Raw genomic sequence first — 19,467 nt, 5'->3', positions numbered from 1 at the left:
CCAATGCCCTCATTTCACAGAGAAAGAAATAGGCTCAGAAGAGTTAAGTGTGTGAACTCAGGTCACACAGCTCTGCTGGGGCAGAACTGGCACCAGAATCTTGTTCTCCTGACTCCAAATATTATTCCCTCAGCCAGTAACTGCCCAGTGTCTCTATGGTTCAGAGCACTGATCATAGTACTTAAGGAAATATAGAGAAGAATAAAGAGACAATCTCTGCTCTTGGAATTAAATTCTTTTTTTTTTTTTTTTTTTTTTTTGCGGTACGCGGGCCTCTCACTGTTGTGGCCTCTCCCGTTGCGGAGCACAGGCTCCAGACACGCAGGCTCAGTGGCCATGGCTCACGGGCCCAGCTGCTCCGTGGCACGTGGGATCTTCCCGGACCGGGGCACGAACCCATGTCCCCTGCCTCAGCAGGCGGACTCTCAAACACTGCGCCACCAGGGAAGCCCTGGAATTAAATTCTTAATTATGTAATCCCTCTATAAGGAAGCTCTGTGAGGGTAGGGGTTGAGTCTTTACTGATCATCAGCTATCAGTCAGGGTTATCCAGAAAAACTATATATATATATATATATATATATATATATATATATATATATATATATAAATGTAATCACTGCAACAACCCTATGAGTTAAAGAAGTATTATTATTATTTATTATATGTGCGTCTATATATATATAGACACACACACACAGACAGAGAGAGAGAAGAGAGAGATTTATTTTAAGAAGTGGCTCATGTGATTGCTGGGGCTGCTATGTCTGAAATCCATAGGTCAGGCTGGAAACTCAATCTCATTGCAGAATTCCTTCTTCTCTGAGAAACCTCAGGTTTTGCTCTTACATCCTTCAACTGCTTAAATAAGGCCCACCCATGGTGGAGAGTCATCTCCTTTACTTAAAGTCAACTGACCGTAAATGTTAATCACATCTACAAAATACCTTCACAGCAAACAACTGGACACGGTAGCCTTGCCAAGTTGACACATAACATTCACCCTCCCACATCTCCACCATCCAACCCATTTATGCTGGTTCCCACTACATGGATTTCTCTGGCCTCTGTTGGTACTTGAGGTCACAGCTCATGTGCCACCCCTCATTGGAGCCCCCCCTGACTTCCCTAGCTAAGTTTAATTACCCAAGACAAATTCAAGCTATCCTGCTGTTTGCGTTTCTTCATACTTCTCATCTCTATCTTGTTAATTTATTTGTTGTTTGTCTGCTTATTTTCTGTCTCCTCCCTAAAATGAGAACAGAGAGCCTAACCTGTCAGGTGCATCACTTTATCCCCAGAAGCAGTTTACTATAACAGTTAAAAGCATAGACACTGGAGATGGGTTGCCTGAGTTTGAGTCCAGCCTTGTCACTTAACGGCTGTGTGACTTTGGGAAAGTTACCCACTCTCTCTGGGCCTTGGATTTCTCATCCTTATAACTAAAATAATAATAATAGTTATTTAACTCATAGGTTTGTTGCAGTGATTAAATGAGTTAGTAGATATAAAGCACATAGAACAGTGCACGGTACTTGGTAAGTGCTATGTGTATAATCTATTGATTATTTTGGTAGGAAATTAGTCAATATGCATTGAAAACGATGAGTGAATGGATTGCAGTGTCTCTTGGCAACTGGCCCCTTCTCATCTCCGCAGTATCAGATCTTGCTTTGTTCCACTCTAACTCCACTCACATAAAGGAATCCTACTCTCCAGCTGCCCTAAAACGTCTTTCACATCCCCTCTGCTCTTTGGCTTCTGGAAATGTCTATGTCTTTTGCCCCACCTCCTCACCTGACTAACAGTTCAAGTTGACATACCCCTAGATAGGGTTAAATGTCCGCGGGCAGGGACTGCTGTCACACTTTCTAGCATAGTATGGGGGCACTGTTTTGCCATTTGCTTGATTAGTTTCCCCACTGAGCTATAAGATTTCTGAGTGCTTATAGCCCATCTTTCTTATTTCCTATGGCACCCTCAGGACCTTGTACAGTGCCCAGAGCCAGGCAAGTTTCATTGAATGAGTGAATGACTAGAGAAAAAAATTTCCAGGACCCCTGATGACCCCAAACAAGACCTTGTTATGGAGGTGAAAACTGTTAGGGAGGGTTGGACAGGAGCCGTCCTATGTAGGTTACCTTCAATAGGGCATGGCCAACAAGAAGGAAAGGGAGAAGTTAAAGAAACAGACCAAAAGAATATTCATAAAGATGTAGGATGGCTCTCAGGAACACCAACTTTGGAGTAAGACAGTACAGGGTTCAACACACAGCTGTACCACTTATTGACTGGGCGCCCTTTCTGAGTTACTTAACCTAACCCTTATTCCCCTCACCTGTAGAAGGGCACTACAACACTCTTGCCAGATTACTGAGAGACTTCAATGAAATAGCAATCACGTTATTCATTAAATGGCATCTACTATTAATACAACACACAGAAATGGAACAGTCAGGATAATAAAGCAGCTCTACTCTCTTAGTTTTTATCTGATTAAATTATAAAGTTACTTTCCACTCCAAAAAGTGCCTAGAAACATAAGTGATAAAAGCCCCTACTTCAATGTAGCTACAGCTTTTTTAAAAAAATAAATTTATTTATTTATTTTTGGCTGCGTTGGGTCTTCGTTGCTGTGCGCAGGCCTTCTCTAGTTGCGGTGAGAGAGGGTTACTCTTCGTTACGGTGCACGGGCTTCTCACTGCAGTGGCTTCTCTTGTTGCAGAGCACGAGCTCTAGGTGCGCAGGCTTCAGTAGTAGTGGCACGCGGGCTCAGTAGTTGTGGCTCGCGGGCTCTAGAGTGCAGGCTCAGTAGTTGTGGCGCGTGGGCTTAGTTGCTCCGCAGCATGTGGGATCTTCCTCGAACCCATGTTCCCTGCATTGGCAGGCAGATTCTTAACCACTGTGCCACCAGGGAGGTCCTGCTACAGCTTTTTTAAATGGAAATAAGGTATCCAGACTTAAAAATCTGAATCAAACTTTGTGCTTTTTTATCATATGGTTGTGGAATCTCATAGATGGAACTAAAGATCATCTTATGCAACTACCCATCCAAAGCTTAGATCTCCTCTACAACATTTCTCATTCGTTGGTTCACAGAATGTCCTTTATGCACCCGTTATGCTCCAGACACTATGTTGGGTGAACAGGACCATGATGGTTCTGCCCTATAGGGTTCACAGTCCAGTGAAAGAAAAGGACAAGCAAGTGTTCCAGGTGGGGAGTGCTGTGAAGGAGAGGTACATTGGGCTAAGAGAGCCCAAAGGGAGAGCTAAGGACCACTGGCCCAGACTCCCCAGGGAAGCTGGGAAGTGAAGATTGGATATGAATAGCAAGGCAAAGGGGAATAGGGTGAGAACAAGCGTTCCAGGCAACGGGGTTAGAATGTGCCCAGGCCTGGAGGTCTGAAAGAGTCTGAGTAAGCTTGAAAGGCTTCTCTTTAGATTTGATTCCATCTGCAAAATGTTCTCTCAGGATGAGCAGGAAGTTCCTCCTTGAGAAAAATTTCTACTGTCTACTGTAGAAGACACTGTATAGTAAGTACATAATGTAAGTAAGTACATAATGTAAGTACATATAGTAAGTACATAATGATGTAGAATATACAATGTAATGGGATATAACATTGGACACTATCTGTGCATCTTTATAATTAGGAGGAAACTTGCTTCTAAGCTCAGAATAATGAGGCATTATACTGCTTCATATAGGGAGTAAGAAAGCTTGAGAATTCCTATCCTTGATCTTGAGGTTGAGGAACTAGAGTGAAAAAATAAGAATATTATAATAACTCTAAGAGGCCTGCATATATACATATCGCTTTTCCCTCCCAACACCTAAAGGAACAGGTGATAAAAAATCTTGTAATTGTGGGCTTCCCTGGTGGTGCAGTGGGTGGGAATTTGCCTGCCAACGCGGGGGACACGGTTTCGAGCCCTGGTCTGTGGGGATCCCACATGCTGTGGAGTGACTACGCCCGTGCGCCATAACTGCTGAGCCTGCACTCTAGAGCCCACGAGCCACAACTACTGAAGCCTGAGTGCCTACAACCCATGCTCCACAACAACAAGCCACCACAATGAGAAGCTAGCGCACTGCAACGAAGAGTAGCCCCCGCTCGCTGCAACTAGAGAAAGCCCGAGTGCAGCAACAAAGACCCAAAGCAACCAAAAAAAATCTTGTAATATTAGCACTGCCTTTAAAAAAAATCATTATTCTGGTTGGCTTAGAATGTATTCAGTTTGGAGACAAATATGACCCTTTTGTGAAAAGTTTATTCTCCTTGGATTCACTTTACTGTATATTAAGATATAATACTAAGTCATAGTAATAACAATATACTGGAAGTGGCATAGAAGCAGACTAATATACCAATGATACAGAGTGGTAAGTTCAAAAACAGACCCATGAATATATAGGAACTTAATATAGGATAAAGATGCCATCACAAATCGACAGGGAAAGAAGAGACTGTATAGCAGACAATGTTAGGAAAATTGGGTGCCCTGTATAGAAAAAAGAACATAAAACACAAAATTAAAATATTAGGAGAAGACAGTTGTTATATCTAAAACTTTCAATATCTAAACTGTACAAGGAACTCTTGCAAAACAGACAGATAACCTGATAGAAAAATGAGCAAAGAATACTGGTTACATATCTTGGAGATTATGTATATATTTATAGAAAAGAAATTCTTGGAGAGATGCAAGAAGGGACATATATGTAAAGATTTTCATTGCAGTGTTAATCATAGTAGGGTGCTACAGGGAAGCTAAGTTTCATCACGAGGGAAATGAGAAATGAAATGTGATGGACGCACAGTATGGAATACTCAGCAGAGTTGAAACTGGGGGACACTACATACGTGCAACCAGTAGATAAGTAAATCCTGGAGACCTAATACACAGTGCAGTGATTACAGACAGCAAAACAGCATCATGAACCTTAAACTTGGTAAATGACTAGATCTTAATTGTTCCCAGCATTAGAAAAAAAGATAATTAACAAGATAGTTAACAAGATAAAGGTGTTGACTATTGCTACGGCGGCAATCCTATTGCAATATAAATGCATCAGATGAATGCACTGTACACCTTGAACTTACATACAATGTTGTATGTCAAATATAACTCAATAAAATAGGAGTGGAACAAGATTAACCAACAGCCAAGTGGATGGATCTTAAAACCTAATGCTGAGTGGGGGCTTCCCTGATGGCGCAGTGGTTGAGAGTCCGCCTGCCGATGCAGGGGACACGGGTTCGTGCCCCGGTCCGGGAAGATCCCACATGCCGCGGAGCGGCTGGGCCCGTGAGCCATGGCCGCTGAGCCTGCGCGTCCGGAGCCTGTGCTCCACAACGGGAGAGGCCACAACAGTGAGAGGCCCGCGTACCACAAAAAAAAAAAAAAAAAACCTAATGCTGAGTGGGAAAAAAAAAGTAACAGAAGAAGGACTATAACACAGTTCACGTATAAATTAAAAATGAGTACACATACAAAGAAGCACTGCTTATTATACAAGGATTTCTATACTCATAAACATTCAAGATGTATATCATGCCCGTGGGAGGGAGAGGAAGGGGAGTAGACAGTGACCTTGTCCCAAAGAATGATGACAGAGTGCCAGTTGCTGGAAGAGCGTACTGGTCTTAATTCTCTGTTGGCAGAAACTCCACAGATCTCTTGCATTTCTCCACATCTTGTGATCTGAGACACTGACAAACTTTGCTACCTCTGCAATGCTCTCAGAGGAATTAAAGGACCAGGGGAACAAATGTGAACGTGATGTCCATGATACTTTCCATGCAGTGAGAAATGAAGCTCCTTGTTTCCGACAAGGGTCTCGTGTCCTCAGCCAGCATCCACAAAACTGTGATAGCCTTATATGTTTGCGAGTAAGGTAAAATCTCAGATTTTGTGTTTCTAACAAGTTCCCAGATCCTGCTGATACTGCTGGCCCAGAACCCATGCTGTAGGCCTGGGGATACCACTGATCTAGGTCACACCAGGAAAGTTACAGTATTTAACTTTCTGTGCCTCAGTTTCTACATTTGCAAACATGGGAATAATAATAGTACTACCTGCATAGGTTTTCAGTGGGAATTAAACGAGTTAATACTTTCTGAGTATTTAAAACCATGACTGGCACACTGTAAGAACTTTGTGTTTTCTATAATTATTAATTTAAATATTTCCCCTAAATTAACACAAGCAGGCTAAGACATGCGTAACATCTACCACAATACCCCTATCACCTGCAAAGGCATTCTCACGATAATGCTGTTTTTGGAAGTTAAAACGCTTTCGAACATCTTTGGTTCTGCAACACATTTCCATGTAGCTCATTTTTTTCTGTTACATAACACAGGCTGAGAGAGTGAAGATATTAACAGAGCTGCCCAGGATAACAGAAACCAAAACTTGTTGGAAGAGCAGGCAGATTGCATGTGCAAGGACTGAGTGAGAAGGCTAGGGGAATGTAAACCCCAGGTTCCCCTAAAGCAATGAAGTGGCCAATGCAAGGGACAAATAGAGCAGAGGGATGAGCTGGAATGGAGAATAAAATAGAGACTGGAAGCAGAGATGTAGAAGAAGGTAGAGAGCAAGAAGATGAGGAGATAATTGAGAAGCAAGATAGAAGAAAAGAGGAAGAAAGGGGAATTGAAGAGGAAGATAGAGGAGAAAGAGAAGAATTCACCCATAAATCTTCCATCTCTTGGAAGTAAGCAAACATGGTCCTTTTTTCTAAACAGCATGTTCACCTAAAGCATATATATGTGAGGGACAAACTAATAACAGTAACTTTTGACACCATGTCACCAACAGAAATGGTTTGCCTTTTTAAAAAGTGGCCACCATGTTTCTTGCCTTACTTGCTCCACTTAATAAATCCATTTCATCCCTGCTCCGCAGATTCTATCATCTCCCATCTCTTTCTTTCAAGTTTAAAGTGCAGAGAAACATCGAATTTTTCAATGAACCTAATTCTAGTTTCACCAAACTCTAGAACATTCTTTTATACCATAACTGTAATATATTTTAGATGAAACTTCACATAAAATCACAAAGGATGCAAATTGTAGAAAAAGAAAAGAATCGATCATGGTCAAGTACAGAACTATAAGTGAAGCCTCTCACAGCCCACTGTCCACTTAGATGAGGTATAGGGTCTGCATAGTAAGAGCACATTTAGAAAAGTAGCAGTCCCCTACCTGTCCCTTCTGTCCTCTTCTCTAGCCACTCAAGACCAAGTACCATGTTTGGCTGGGTTTAAATAAAACTGTTGTTTCCAAAAAAAAAGATTAATTCTCTTCATTTTGAATATATTCCAAAAAGTTTTTACTGTTTCCCCTCAAGTTACAACTCCTTTGTAATTTTTTTTTTTTTTACTGAGATCTAATGCATACTCTGAAAATTACACTGCATGTTTCTCAGTATTTTCTATTTAAAAATTTGCCCAGATCAAAAATGATGAAAAGTTACTGATCGTAAGTCAAGGTACTCTGTGGCTCTGAAGAGATTCAGCGTCTCAAGAGCCTGGCAAACAACACTCCACAAGTGACGGAAGCGCTAGGAAATCAACTACCTAAGGGTAAAAAATGAAAAAACGTTCCAAATCAAAATGCCCTTTGGGGAGGGCCATTGATACCTGAGCACATTAATTTCTGCAGAGGGGAAAAAGAGGACCTAACCCATCTCTGCAGTGCATGGTCAGTCAGTATCATTTCTAAAAGTACTTTACTCAATCTTGGAGTCTAATCTATTCATAATATAAATCTAGTAAAAATTGGAAACAAATTGTCTTCTCTACTTCTAGTATTCCCCGTGGACTACTTAGCAAGAGGAACGGCTTCTTGTTTTTCATGTTTGTCTATTAGCTCTATAGGACTGTGGGGAAGTCAAGATTGTGAGGACATCATTGACAAGACAGGGAAAGATGGCCTTTTGTATGGATTTTATTGAAAGGAACGACACTATCTGAGCTACACAGGTCACACTGTCTCACTCTGTGTCTAGATCCTGTTTCTCACATAACTGGGATGAACAGTCAACAGTACCCAGAATCAAAACAAAAGTTCAGCCTTGGGGGCCAAGCTGAGGTTAAATGATGGGTTTCTTTTTGATTCACTAAAAGTTTTTCACTTTTCCAAAGGAGAGAAAAGTATGTGTTTGCCACCATTCTATATGAAATGCAATTATGGGCACAATTTAATGCCAATCACCTTTGAGCTAGCCTCTCTCATGATTATAATGATTAGCTCATGTACCATGCAGGGACCAGTCAACTGTGGCAAGGAAGACAGAGGTTGGTTCCCATCAACACACGACTCTTAAGGATCACTTCCTTAAAAAGTGATGGTAGATGCGGGAGACTGGGTGGTTTGACAGACTCTCTTCGTTATTGCCTAGTTCAGACAAAGAACTAATTTTCAAAACAGATCATATCCACATTTTGATCATTTTCATGACCCATCTCTCTAGATGCCACATTTCATCTTTCTGCAGTGTTTCATTTCAATGGGTCCACAAAAGTCAAATATACACCAAATTAAAACCAACATTTTCTCAATGAGTGTAGAACATGTATATTTTCTTCCTTAAAGAAATATTTTTAAAAATTGAATCTTTCTGCTTAACTGTCTCTGACACAAAATTAACTGGATGATTACTCAATGTTGCTTGGGCTTAAGTAGGATTTTTTAAACTTTTTTATTTTAGAAATATATTGAATTGCCTGATGCAGTTGTCACCTTAGAGATGTGAAAAAGTCACAGAGAATAATAACCCAAATCTATCTCTTTTTTTTTTTTTTTTTTTTTTTTTTTGCGGTACGCGGGCCTCTTACTGCTGTGGTCTCTCCAGACGCACAGGCTCAGCAGCCATGGCTCACGGGCCCAGCCGCTCCGCGGCATGTGGGATCTTCCTGGACCGGGGCACGAACCCATGTCCCCTGCATTAGCAGGCAGACTCTCAATCACTGCGCCACCAGGGAAGCCCCCCAAATCTATCTCTTATATTTTGATTCTCTACTTTGTCCTTTTTTACTAGAACAATCAAATCTGACTTCCTCAGTTTAAATCATTAATAGACAAAAATTGGAAAAGATGACCAAACCAAAAATGTATTAAATGATGAAACAAACTGTAATTCCTACAAAAGAAGATTGGATAAAAGAAGTATAGTCAGAGTCTCAAAAGTGAAAGAAATTTGACACAGGAGGATGAGAGGATGGGAGAGTCAACCACAGTCTTTCTTTTAACTTTTGTCCAAGAATACTTGGCCTCAAATTTAAAGATTACCGGAAGCCCCAAAGGAGCTCGCTCAGGGCTTCTCTGAGGATCCAGCAAAGATTGAACAATTGTATGCTGAATCTTTGTGTTCTAGGTAGGATTATTTATCAGGGATTCTGTTTTGTCTGGGTTTTCAATGACCCAGTCCCAGCTGTACATTTGGGGACAGACCAATCAACAGAGGGTTTGTAGCAATCCTTTTGGAAGCTTCCCTCCCCCTGCCGGGATGGAGTAATTAACAGACCATTAAGTCAATTCTGCTTTATTGAGGGGGATAACGTGCAGGTCATTTCTTTGAAAACTTTTGTTCTTGAAGGCAATTACAGGATTGTTTTATGTCTAGAACATAGCCTGGTGAACTCAGGAGTCAAGAGGCAAGTTTCTGTAGCTCAGGGACCCACACAGACAAGGAGGGTAATGACTCTAATCCCATTAAAAAAAGATTTCTCCCAACCTTCCCCCTCTTTTATTTTTTTCTTTTAAAAACCAGTTAAAAGAGAAAACGATTTGCTCATTTGGTAATAACTGATGGGGACATGAATTATGGAGATACCCCAGACTGAAGTTTATCTCAGTGTCAATAAATCTCGAAACAACAGCGATGAGACAAAGTACTGTCACCATTGCTTCTTTTTATTTCCATGTTAATCAAAGGCATCTGCTCCTGTCCTCTGTCTGTTTTACCTTAGGACTTAGATGCCCTGTGTTTTCCCACTAGGGTCTGAGGACCCTGAGGGCAGGGGCCATTTCTTATGTGTTTGAATGTCCTACTTCTCTTGCTGCTTTGTTCATTTTTCTCCGGCGCCTGGCACACGAGAGCGCTCAGCAAGTGTCGATTCCTTAGCTCATGCAGCTCAACGTCAAAAAAACAAACAACCCAATCCCCAAATGGGCAGAAGACCTAAAAAGACGTTTCTCCAAAGAACATAGACAGATTGCCGGCAAACACATGAAAGGATGCTCAACATCACTAATCATTAGAGAAATGCAAATCAAAACTACAATGAGGTATCACCTCACACTGGTGAGAATGGCCATCATCAAAAAAATCTACAAACAATAAATGCTGGAGAGGGTGTGGTGAAAAGGGAGCCCTCTTGCACTCTTGCTGGGAATGTAAATTGATACAGCCACTATGGAGAACAGTATGGACGTTCCTTATAGAACTACCATACGACCCAGCAGTCCCACACCTGGGCATATACCCTGAGAAAACCATAATTCAAACAGAGTCATGTACCACAATGCTCATTGCAGCTCTATTTACAATAGCCAGGACATGGAAGCAACCTAAGTGTCCATCGACAGATGAATGGATAAAGATGTGACACATATATACAATGGAATATTACTCAGCCATAAAAAGAAACAAACTTGAGTTATTTGTAGTGAGGTGGATGGACCTAGAGTCTGTCATACAGAGTGAAGTAAGTCAGAAAGAGAAAAGCAAATACCGTATGCTAACACATGTATATGGAATCTAAAAAAAAAAAGGTTCTCAGGAACCTCGGGGCAGGAAAGGAATAAAGACACAGACGTAGAGAATGGACTTGAGGACGTGGGGAGGGGGAAGGGTAAGCTGGGACAAAGTGAGAGAGTGGCATGGACATATATACACTACCAAATGTAAAATCGATAGCTAGTGGGAAGCAGCCGCATAGCACAGGGAGATCAGCTCGGTGCTCTGTGACCACCTAGAGGGGTGGGATAGGGAGGGTGGGAGGGAGACGCAAGAGGGAGGGGATATGGGGATATATGTATACATATAGGTGATTCACTTTTTCTACAGCAGAAACTAACACAACATTGTAAACCAATTATACTCCAATAAAGATGTTAAAAAAAGAAAGAAAGAAAGTGTTGATTGTGTAAAAGGAGGAAGGTTAAGAGAAATACCAGAGGCTCGCATTGCTGGGAGTGCAGTAGGGAGCTGTCTGTTTACTTGTGGGTTCAAAGGATGGTGTGAATTTCCTTGCCCATTCCCGGGAGTGGAAGGGAGGGAGGAGCAGTTGAATAACCAGGAGAAGAGAGTCTTCATACGTGCTTGCTCCAACCTATTTCCTTCCAAGGTGTTAAGGATCCTGCCTGTGGCAGAAACGTGTTCTCGGCACCTCAGCTCAGCAGCACGCGGGGGTCGGGGATGGGGCTCTCGGAACCCGGCTTCTGGAGTTTTTCAGGCCCAAGGGGGATTAAAGATTGACAGGCTGCATCTTATACGTAAACTGTGGCGCCCCCAGAATCAGGCCCAGGCTCCTGCACTCTCGGAGGTGTCGGTCGCAGACCGGCGGGAAAGACCGGCGCTGATCAAGTCCTGGCCAGACAGAATCCCCAAACTTTTGAGGGCTGTTATCCCAAGTTGCTTCCCAGACCCTTCGGCGCTGTCCCTTCCCTGCCCTCCTCAGGATGGAGACACCCAACCACTCTGCTTTCACTCGAACCCCAGGACACGGCGCAACATCCAGGCCCCCGCGTTGAGCGCCCAGATCTGCGCAACCCTCCCTCTCAGTTCCCTGGGACCCCAGCCCCAGCGGATCCCAATCCCCGCCTCCCTTGGGACGTGTCGAATTCCCGGGGCGTGCTGAACATCCACTCCCGAGTGCCGGTTGCAGGGATACTATCCTCACTTTGGTGCCGGAGCCGGGGACAGGGCCAGGGTTGGGTTAGAAACAGTCTCCGCGCCAGGGGTCGAGGCCAAGGTGGGCCTCGGGGAGCGAGCCGACCGGGTCCTCCGTGAGGTCCCCAGCGAGGAAACGCGGTTGACGAAGACGCAGCAGCCCGGACCGCCCTGGCTGACCCGGACCGTATCTCCTTAGCAAAGCTGACCGAATGTCGGCGGGCATCCCAGCATAGGGGCGCGGGGAACAGAGATGAAAGAGAGCGCCGGCACGCTCGGCCCAAGTTTGGATTTGTTTGCTACTCTTGTTTTTTCTTCCACCCACTTTCCTTAAACGCTTAGGTATTTCGAGGCTCTTTGCAAGTGTCGGTGCAGTCTGGGTTGGGCCTTGCTCCGCGATGTCCCTCTCCCGCGCGTCTTTTGTCGTCTGCGCCCCGGCTTCGCTGGGCCTCCGGAGGGGACGGAGAGGAGTCGGGGGTCGAGTCGCGGAGACCGATGTTTCCCATGGGACGCAACCCCGACCCCAGGGCTCCTAGCTCCACGCGGAGGTGCAGTCTCCGCCCCGACTTGCTCCGAGTTAGACTCCAGAGCCAGAGGCGAGGTGCAAGGCCAGTTTCTGCGACACGGGACCCAGACCCGAGCCTGGCTCCCTGCTCCCCGCCGCTGGGTGCAGAGGACGGAGAGAGGGGCTGCGCACCCAGCGGGCGGGGGCCGAAACGGGTGGGGGGAGTCGGGAGAGATCCGGTCCCGGGGCTCCCAGGACCCCGGAAATCCCTAGCCGATTTTCCCCTCTTGGTTCCCGCACCCCACCTTCTCCGGCCCCCTCGCAGCCCCCCGACCGGGGTCCCAGGGGAAGGTTTCACTGAAAACAGACGCAACTAAAACAGTACTGCAGACCCGAACCTTCTAGGGTTTGCCTCCTCCCTGCTGCTTAGGAGGGAAACGGGTACGTGCGAGGCTCAGAGACTTTGAAGGGGGAGGAAGGCAGGGGCCCCTCGTTCTCCCGCAAGTTTGCCTAGAGGCGGGCGGAAGATGCCGGTTCATCCAGCTCACCACGGCCCCTCCCCTGGCCTATTTCTTCCAAAGACACTGCCCTCGCCCTTCTGGAGCGGCTCTTCTTCTTGCTTCGCTTCCTGAGCCTGAGGAACCTGGATCGGCCAGTCCCGGGGGACGAGGTTCCTGGATCGCGGAGGCTCCGCGGAGCCCCGGCACCCGAGGTCTGGCCAGGCCCCCATGGGCGGCAGAGCCGCGGGGGGAGCATCGGCGGGGAGGGCCAAGAGCTTAGTCGTCTGGGCGCCCAGGCTTGGGAGCCCACCTTGAACGCGGGCGGCGGCACGGGAAGAGAGGGGCCCGAAGTCTCTAGAAGGGATAAGAAAAGAGCAGTTAAATCTTGTTAGCTGAGCGAGATGCTCAGAGAATCCATTGTCCTCCCTGAGGGAAGGGGCTTTTGCAATTTCTGCTGAGGGTACCAGTGGAGGCGATGCTTGACCCAGCAGCTTGAAAAAGTTTGAGAGGACACAAGGTCTCCTCCTGTAGGAGTTAAGGAACCTTGGACTTCGTGGACCAATTTCGGTCACCTCTACCCGCCCTTTTGGGGGGATATAAACCCAAGGTCCCGGAACCCCGGGGAGGGGGGAGAGGGTTTTAGGAACAAAGGTTTAGCAGACCCTGACAACTACTGCCGGCTTTCCTTCTCTAAGTGTGACTTTCTCCCCACCTTAAAGATGGGTCACTGGCTTAAAGGGCTTCGTGAGGTTTCTAGTCTAGGTTTCTCAAGATACCTTTGCCCACGAGGCTTTCGCCGTCTTTTTAAATGTAAAGCAACGTTCACTGTGGAATGAGGGGATCGTTGTCGTGTTTCTAGATTGAATTAACAACTGCTTTAAACTGAAGAACTTTCGAGAAGGTGAAAAATGGGCGGTGAAAAGAAAATCCGGCCAAGAATCCACTCTCACTTTCGCGGCCATGTACATTTGTTTCTGGCATCAGGAAATCGAGAAATTATCGGAAAATGCCTGTAAGAGTCGCCTGCAAAGCCACATCTCCAAGCAGACCAGCCTGCTCCTGGGCAAGGCCCTTCCCAGTGGAAGCAAGTGGGGATTGTTCCTTCCCCAATAAATCTAGAACTCCAGACCACCTGGCTCCCAAATCGCCCTTCTCCTTGGGTTCCTGTACTGTTCTTAAAGGAATCCTTTCTCTGGTCTTTAAGTCAAAGGAATTTTTGTGACCCAGAAAAGAGACCAGTTAGTCTAAGGGGCCTCCTCAATGCTGGAAACAGTGTCTGTTTTCCACTTGGGTTGGAGAATTCGTTATAGAATTACCTGGGCCCGAGGCTGTTTTTAGCACAGTTCCCCGAGAGCGTGAACCACACAGCTCTTTATTTATTTATTTGGAATTTTATTTATTTATTTTTTTACACAGCAGGTTCTTATTAGTTATCATTTTATACATATTAGTGTATATATGTCAATCCCAATCTCCCAATTCATCCCCCCCCACCACTTTCCCCCCTTGGTGTCCATACGTTTGTTCTCTACATCTCACACAGCTCTTTTTACTGACCACTGGAGGTAACTCAAGGGATTCCTGCGTGCCTCGGCAGCACAGCCACCACTCCTCGGGTACAAGGAGCATGGCCTTATTTCTCTTCAGTGCCCAATTTAAGCCCCAGCTCTAGAGAAGGGATGAAGCCCACCACTAAGCCGGTGGTCAGGTCTCTTGTCTTTCCCCAGGACCAGACCTTTGAAAACAGGACTCAAAAGAAGCCAGTGACTCAGGGGAAAGTTCTTTTCGTGATTGATTAAACTTCTCCCTCTCCTCTGTTTTCTAAATAATAAACTCACAGGGAAAGGCTGGAGGGCTGCCTTGTGTTGGTTTCAAATAAATCCTCAACAGCTCTTTCCTCACCCAGAGAAATGAATCACCCTTGGGAAATAGACGATTATTCCCCCATTTATCTGCCTAAAACCAGAGGAAACAAGCACCCTCCACTGTAGACCCTCACTTAGCTCTATCTCCCTGGCAGTGTGGGAGCTGGGGGCAAAAAGAGATGGAGGAGAATGAGTTAAACAGACCCAGAACCCACAGAGGTGCCCTCCCAGAGAGGTGCAGTGGGGGACCTAGGAAGCGGTAGATGCTTCCTAGATGTGCTGTCTACCCTGGATCCTAGAGAGAGACAGATCTATTGCCTGGCCTCCTCCTCTTGAAGAGGAGCTTAGGCCTCAGCCAACAGGGAGGTGATGTTACATCTAAGCTAGAGGCAGATTCTGGGGTGGTACATTTCAATCAGGTTTCCATTATCCTTAATGGGAAATAGAGGCATGTGCTGGTCGAGTTATCATCACCAGAACTTGATTTCTTGTCCTCTATAAACAAGTAAACAAAACCTTCTTGCTGGATTACTTTTGCTTATACAAACTATCTGGAAATGTTATACGGCGGGAAGAGAGAAAAGTAATCGATTGAAATAACCCGCGTTTTCGCCATTATTTATGTAGAAGACTTTTCTCTCTTTATCCCTCCCCCCAATAACACTTCCAAATAGCTTGCATTCGACTAATGGGATCTTCTAAGGGAGGAAAGAGAGAATTCCCACTGTAAATCTGGAGATGCTGAGACTTGGGCGGTCGTTGGAATCACTTCGAGCTCACCTTACAAAGCAGGGAGGCCTTCCCTGTCTCTGAGGAGCCTGCTGCCAAGGGTCTGGTGGGGGGCTGGGCGTTTGATTATTTTTTAGGATCACTCTTCCTTGATTTTTAAAACATATACTGGATTTTCACTTGCTTGATTTTTTAAAAAAAGCCAGACGGTCAATCTAAAGTGAAAAGAAGTTAACTTACTGCTTTGTTCTCGTCTGTTGCCAACACAGCCAGTGCAGTCACCACTCTGCCTCTCATTTCCTGTCACTTTGGGTTTCTAGATCACTTTTTAAAAAAATCTCAACTGTTGAGCTTACGAGGTTCTGATTACTGCAGAGAAATAGGAGCTCAAGTATCACAAGACTAGTGACATGGACAAGCCCCCATTTGAAGGATATTTCATTGTAATAATTAACACCAATGCGTCCGACCTCTTTACCTGTAAATGATCAGAGAAAACTCTTCGAATCTGCCCACCCACCCAGATCCACCCCCCCACACTCCCAGATATACCTTACTGGGTCCACATGTTCCTTACCCACTACCCCCATCTTCAAAAATTTTAGGCAAAAGCAAAAGCCAAGATTTAAAGGTTCTTTTTTTATTTGAAATTCTCATCCAGAAACACTGGTTATTAATAAATATATCATAGTTATCAAGAATATATAAAAAATAAAGACAGGTCTTGTCTTCGAAGCCCTAACAAAATAGTTCAAGCAAATGTTCAGGAAAATAAAAACGGCACCCCTCCCCAAACCACAGTACATTTTCAAAGCTGATAATGGAGAGAGCCGACCCCGCATGCAGAATAACTGAGCAAGGGGGGCTGGGGCAAGGTCGCAGGGGGAGCCCAAGCTCTTGCAGTCACCAGCCCCTAAAACAGCCCAGGAAGGTTGGGAATGGAGTTTGAAGGGGGTGGGGTGGGGGAGAAGCGCTTGTGCGTGAGTTTGGGTCTTTGCACTCTGCCCCCTTTTTCACTTCTTACAACCACAGACAGATATACGGAGTACTTCGGAGAATTCCCTCATAAATCCTTGTTACAAGGAAAATGGCATCACGGCCTGCACAACATGTTTAGACGAGATTCATTTAGAAGCGTGCATGCATTCTTTCGACCTACACTGCGTCTTAAAGAAAACCCACAGAAGAGCTGTCATGCCCTGGACCGGAGTTGAAATTCAAAAGGGATGGTTGTCTTTTCCAAGGTGAGAACACAGAGCCAGAGACAGGGACAGCGACTCTAAAGGCCCTTCGCGGTGTTCAGCTACACCGATCCCGTCTTTATACAACAAATGCCGTTTTGACAAGAGCGTATGGCAGTGAGAAATACCGGCGCGGCATGGAGAAAAGAAGCATGCATGCAAGACACACGACGTCTGGTTCGAGCCCCCCTTCGCTACCACCTAGAAATTGCAGTTTGGTTTTAGTCCTTTCCCTCCGGCGGTCAAGTAGGGTCTGAGATCTCTCAGACGGTGTGGGAGGCCTCAGGAGCCCCCCGCCCTCCCTCCCGCCCTCCGGCCGAGCGCCCAGCCTCCCTTTGCCCTCCCGGCCCGGCACCTCGAGCCCTCCCGCCGCTCTCCCCTCATCCTCCGCAGCCGGGCCGGCCCGCTGCTCACTTGAGCAAGTCCTTGGACTCGGCCGACAGCCGGGCCATGTTGGCGGTGGAGAGAGCGGACAGGTGCGGCGGCGGCATCTGGCAGATGGCGCAGGGGCAGGGCAGCCCGGCCCAGTGTTGGAAGCCGCTGCCCAGCTGCAGCGCGGGCGGGGTGGAGGGCGCCTTGAGCAGCGAGTGGGGAGGCCGGATGGTGCCGATGGCGGGCAGCGAGGCGGCGGACAGCGGGGATGAGGCGGTGCCGGACGAGAGCGCGCCTCCCAAGATGGGGTGCACCGGGTGCACGGCGTTGGCGGCGTGCGCTGGGTGGCCGGCCGAGTGGCCCACAGTCCCGCAGTGGAAGGCAGAGTGGTGGCCCCCGTAGATCTCACCAACCAACCTCTTCATCTCCTCCAGGGAGCTGGTGAGCATGAGGATGTAGTTTCTGGCCAGCAGGAGAGTGGCGATCTTGGAGAGCTTGCGCACCGAGGGCCCGTGAGCGTAGGGCATGACTTCGCGTAGCCCGTCCATGGCGAGGTTCAGGTCGTGCATCCGCTTGCGCTCGCGTCCGTTGATCTTCAGCCGCAACTGCTGTAGGTCCTGCTCCGACAACTGCTTCTTGATTTTGTACTTGCTGCTCTCGCCCGCGGCTTTGGCGCCGGCCCGCGAAAGGCTTTCCCCGGGCATCTTCTGCACCATGTCGCCCTGCGTGGACGAGACCGAGTTGAGACGGCTCTCCTGGTGGTGGTGATGGCGGTGGTGGTGGTCCCTCAGATACATCTCATCCATGTCCGGAGATGAAGCTCTGCTGGAGACAGAGCTCGAATCAGAATTCATTTTATTACAGGGGATGCGGCCCTACTGTGGTGAGACTTTAGGAAGGAAATTAAAGAAAACCTTGAATTAAAAAAAAAAAAAAGCTGCAGCCCAGTAACCCACGTCTCAGCGGCAAGAAATGAGAAGAAAAGCTGAGACACTGCCTTTCCCCGCCTTTCTCCCTCCCCACTCCCCTCTCTCTGGTTTGGCTGTTTCCTGGACAGCTAGTTGGTGTGTGCTTGAACTCAACTCACGCTGAAAAAGAGGGGCTTTTATAGAGCTGCGGCGGAGAAAAGAGACAAAAGGAACACTCCTATCTATCCTGGGCTGGTTAGGATGACGTGCAGTCATTCAGGGCGGTGCGCTTTGCTGTCCCATTTAGCAAGGATTCCTATTCATATTCATTGTGGGGCCGCCCAGGGACACCTCTGCTCAGAAGCGCTAGGAGCCCCCAGGCACAAAACCCTCTGATTGACACACTCACCGCTCCAGCTCGCGCCTTCTGGATTTTTTTAAAAAAACTTTCCTTCCCTCCACTCCCCTTCCTGATTTCCCTAACCAAGTCACACCTAAAGGAACCGAAGGAAGGGAAGGAAAGGGGGCCAGGAGGAGATTCTCTGGGGATGGAAAGAGGAATTGAAACATTCTCTCCTCCCTTTCACAGCTACTCCCAAGTTTTTGGAAAATGTAGGCAAAAGAAGTCTCAGTGGAATGGTTTCAAGGACAGAGATGCAGATGAAGGGCAGGTTCAATGCGCTGGGGGTTGGGGCGGGAGGGGCAAGAATGCCTGTCGAAGTGCATGCACTGCCTGAAGTTTATTTCATTAGGCTTCTTTCCCTAAACCTTGACATTGTGTTCATTTTGTTTATTGGGCCCTCCAGTGTGGTTTGAATGGGATGTCCATATCTGGTGACGGGTATGCCCCCTGACACTGTTGTGGAGATGTGTTTCTTGCTTTTTATATCTTCCCTTTCGTTTTGAAAAATAGATTACTGAAAGAATTTCAATTTTGTCAGATTCTGTAACTTCTTAGACCTGGAACTGAAGAAACAAACCAACCGTGGCGTTTACAATAAGAGCCACTTGAGAAATGGAGGAGAGGAAAAGCAGCCGAGGAGGCGGGAGGGAGTTAAGGATTGGAAAGGTTCCCAAGAACTCCATGGGAGATTGCTCCTGCCCTGTCTACCCCGCAGCCCCTGGACCCCGGCGCTAGCTGAAGATGGAGGGGCGGCCCCCGCCTGCGGCTCGGCTGGAGGGCCTCTGACTGCTGTGCGTGCGCGCGGAGAGAGCATCTGCAGCTCAGCGCCACGCGGCCGGGGCGGGTGGCTTCATCCGGCTGGGGCCGCCCCACATCAGCGGTCCGGGGAGAGCGGGAGCTCAGCGTCAAAAAACACACCGTGTGTGTGTGTGTGTGTGTGTGTGTGTGTGTGTGTGTGTGTGTGGTTCGGCACCATAAGGATCTGAAGAGCCCCTTATGCGTGCGCGCGTGGGCCCTGCGCTCCCACGCACAGTCCAT

At 46.8% G+C, this 19,467-nt stretch overlaps 1 protein-coding gene across 1 annotated transcript; it reads right to left on the bottom strand.

Moving 5' to 3' along the window:
- Window positions 1–17,156: 17,156 nt before the first annotated feature.
- Window positions 17,157–17,972, bottom strand: OLIG3 (oligodendrocyte transcription factor 3). The gene has a single exon (XM_065889155.1). The coding sequence runs from the start codon at window positions 17,970–17,972 to the stop codon at window positions 17,157–17,159; it is 816 nt and encodes a 271-aa protein (XP_065745227.1).
- Between the last annotated feature and the right edge of the window lie 1,495 nt (window positions 17,973–19,467).

The sequence above is a fragment of the Phocoena phocoena genome, chromosome 12 (genome assembly GCF_963924675.1).
Source record: "Phocoena phocoena chromosome 12, mPhoPho1.1, whole genome shotgun sequence".
Classification (NCBI taxonomy): Eukaryota; Metazoa; Chordata; class Mammalia; order Artiodactyla; family Phocoenidae; genus Phocoena; species Phocoena phocoena.
Note: the sequence above shows the minus strand (reverse complement) of the source record. Positions and strands in the feature narration are given on the sequence as shown.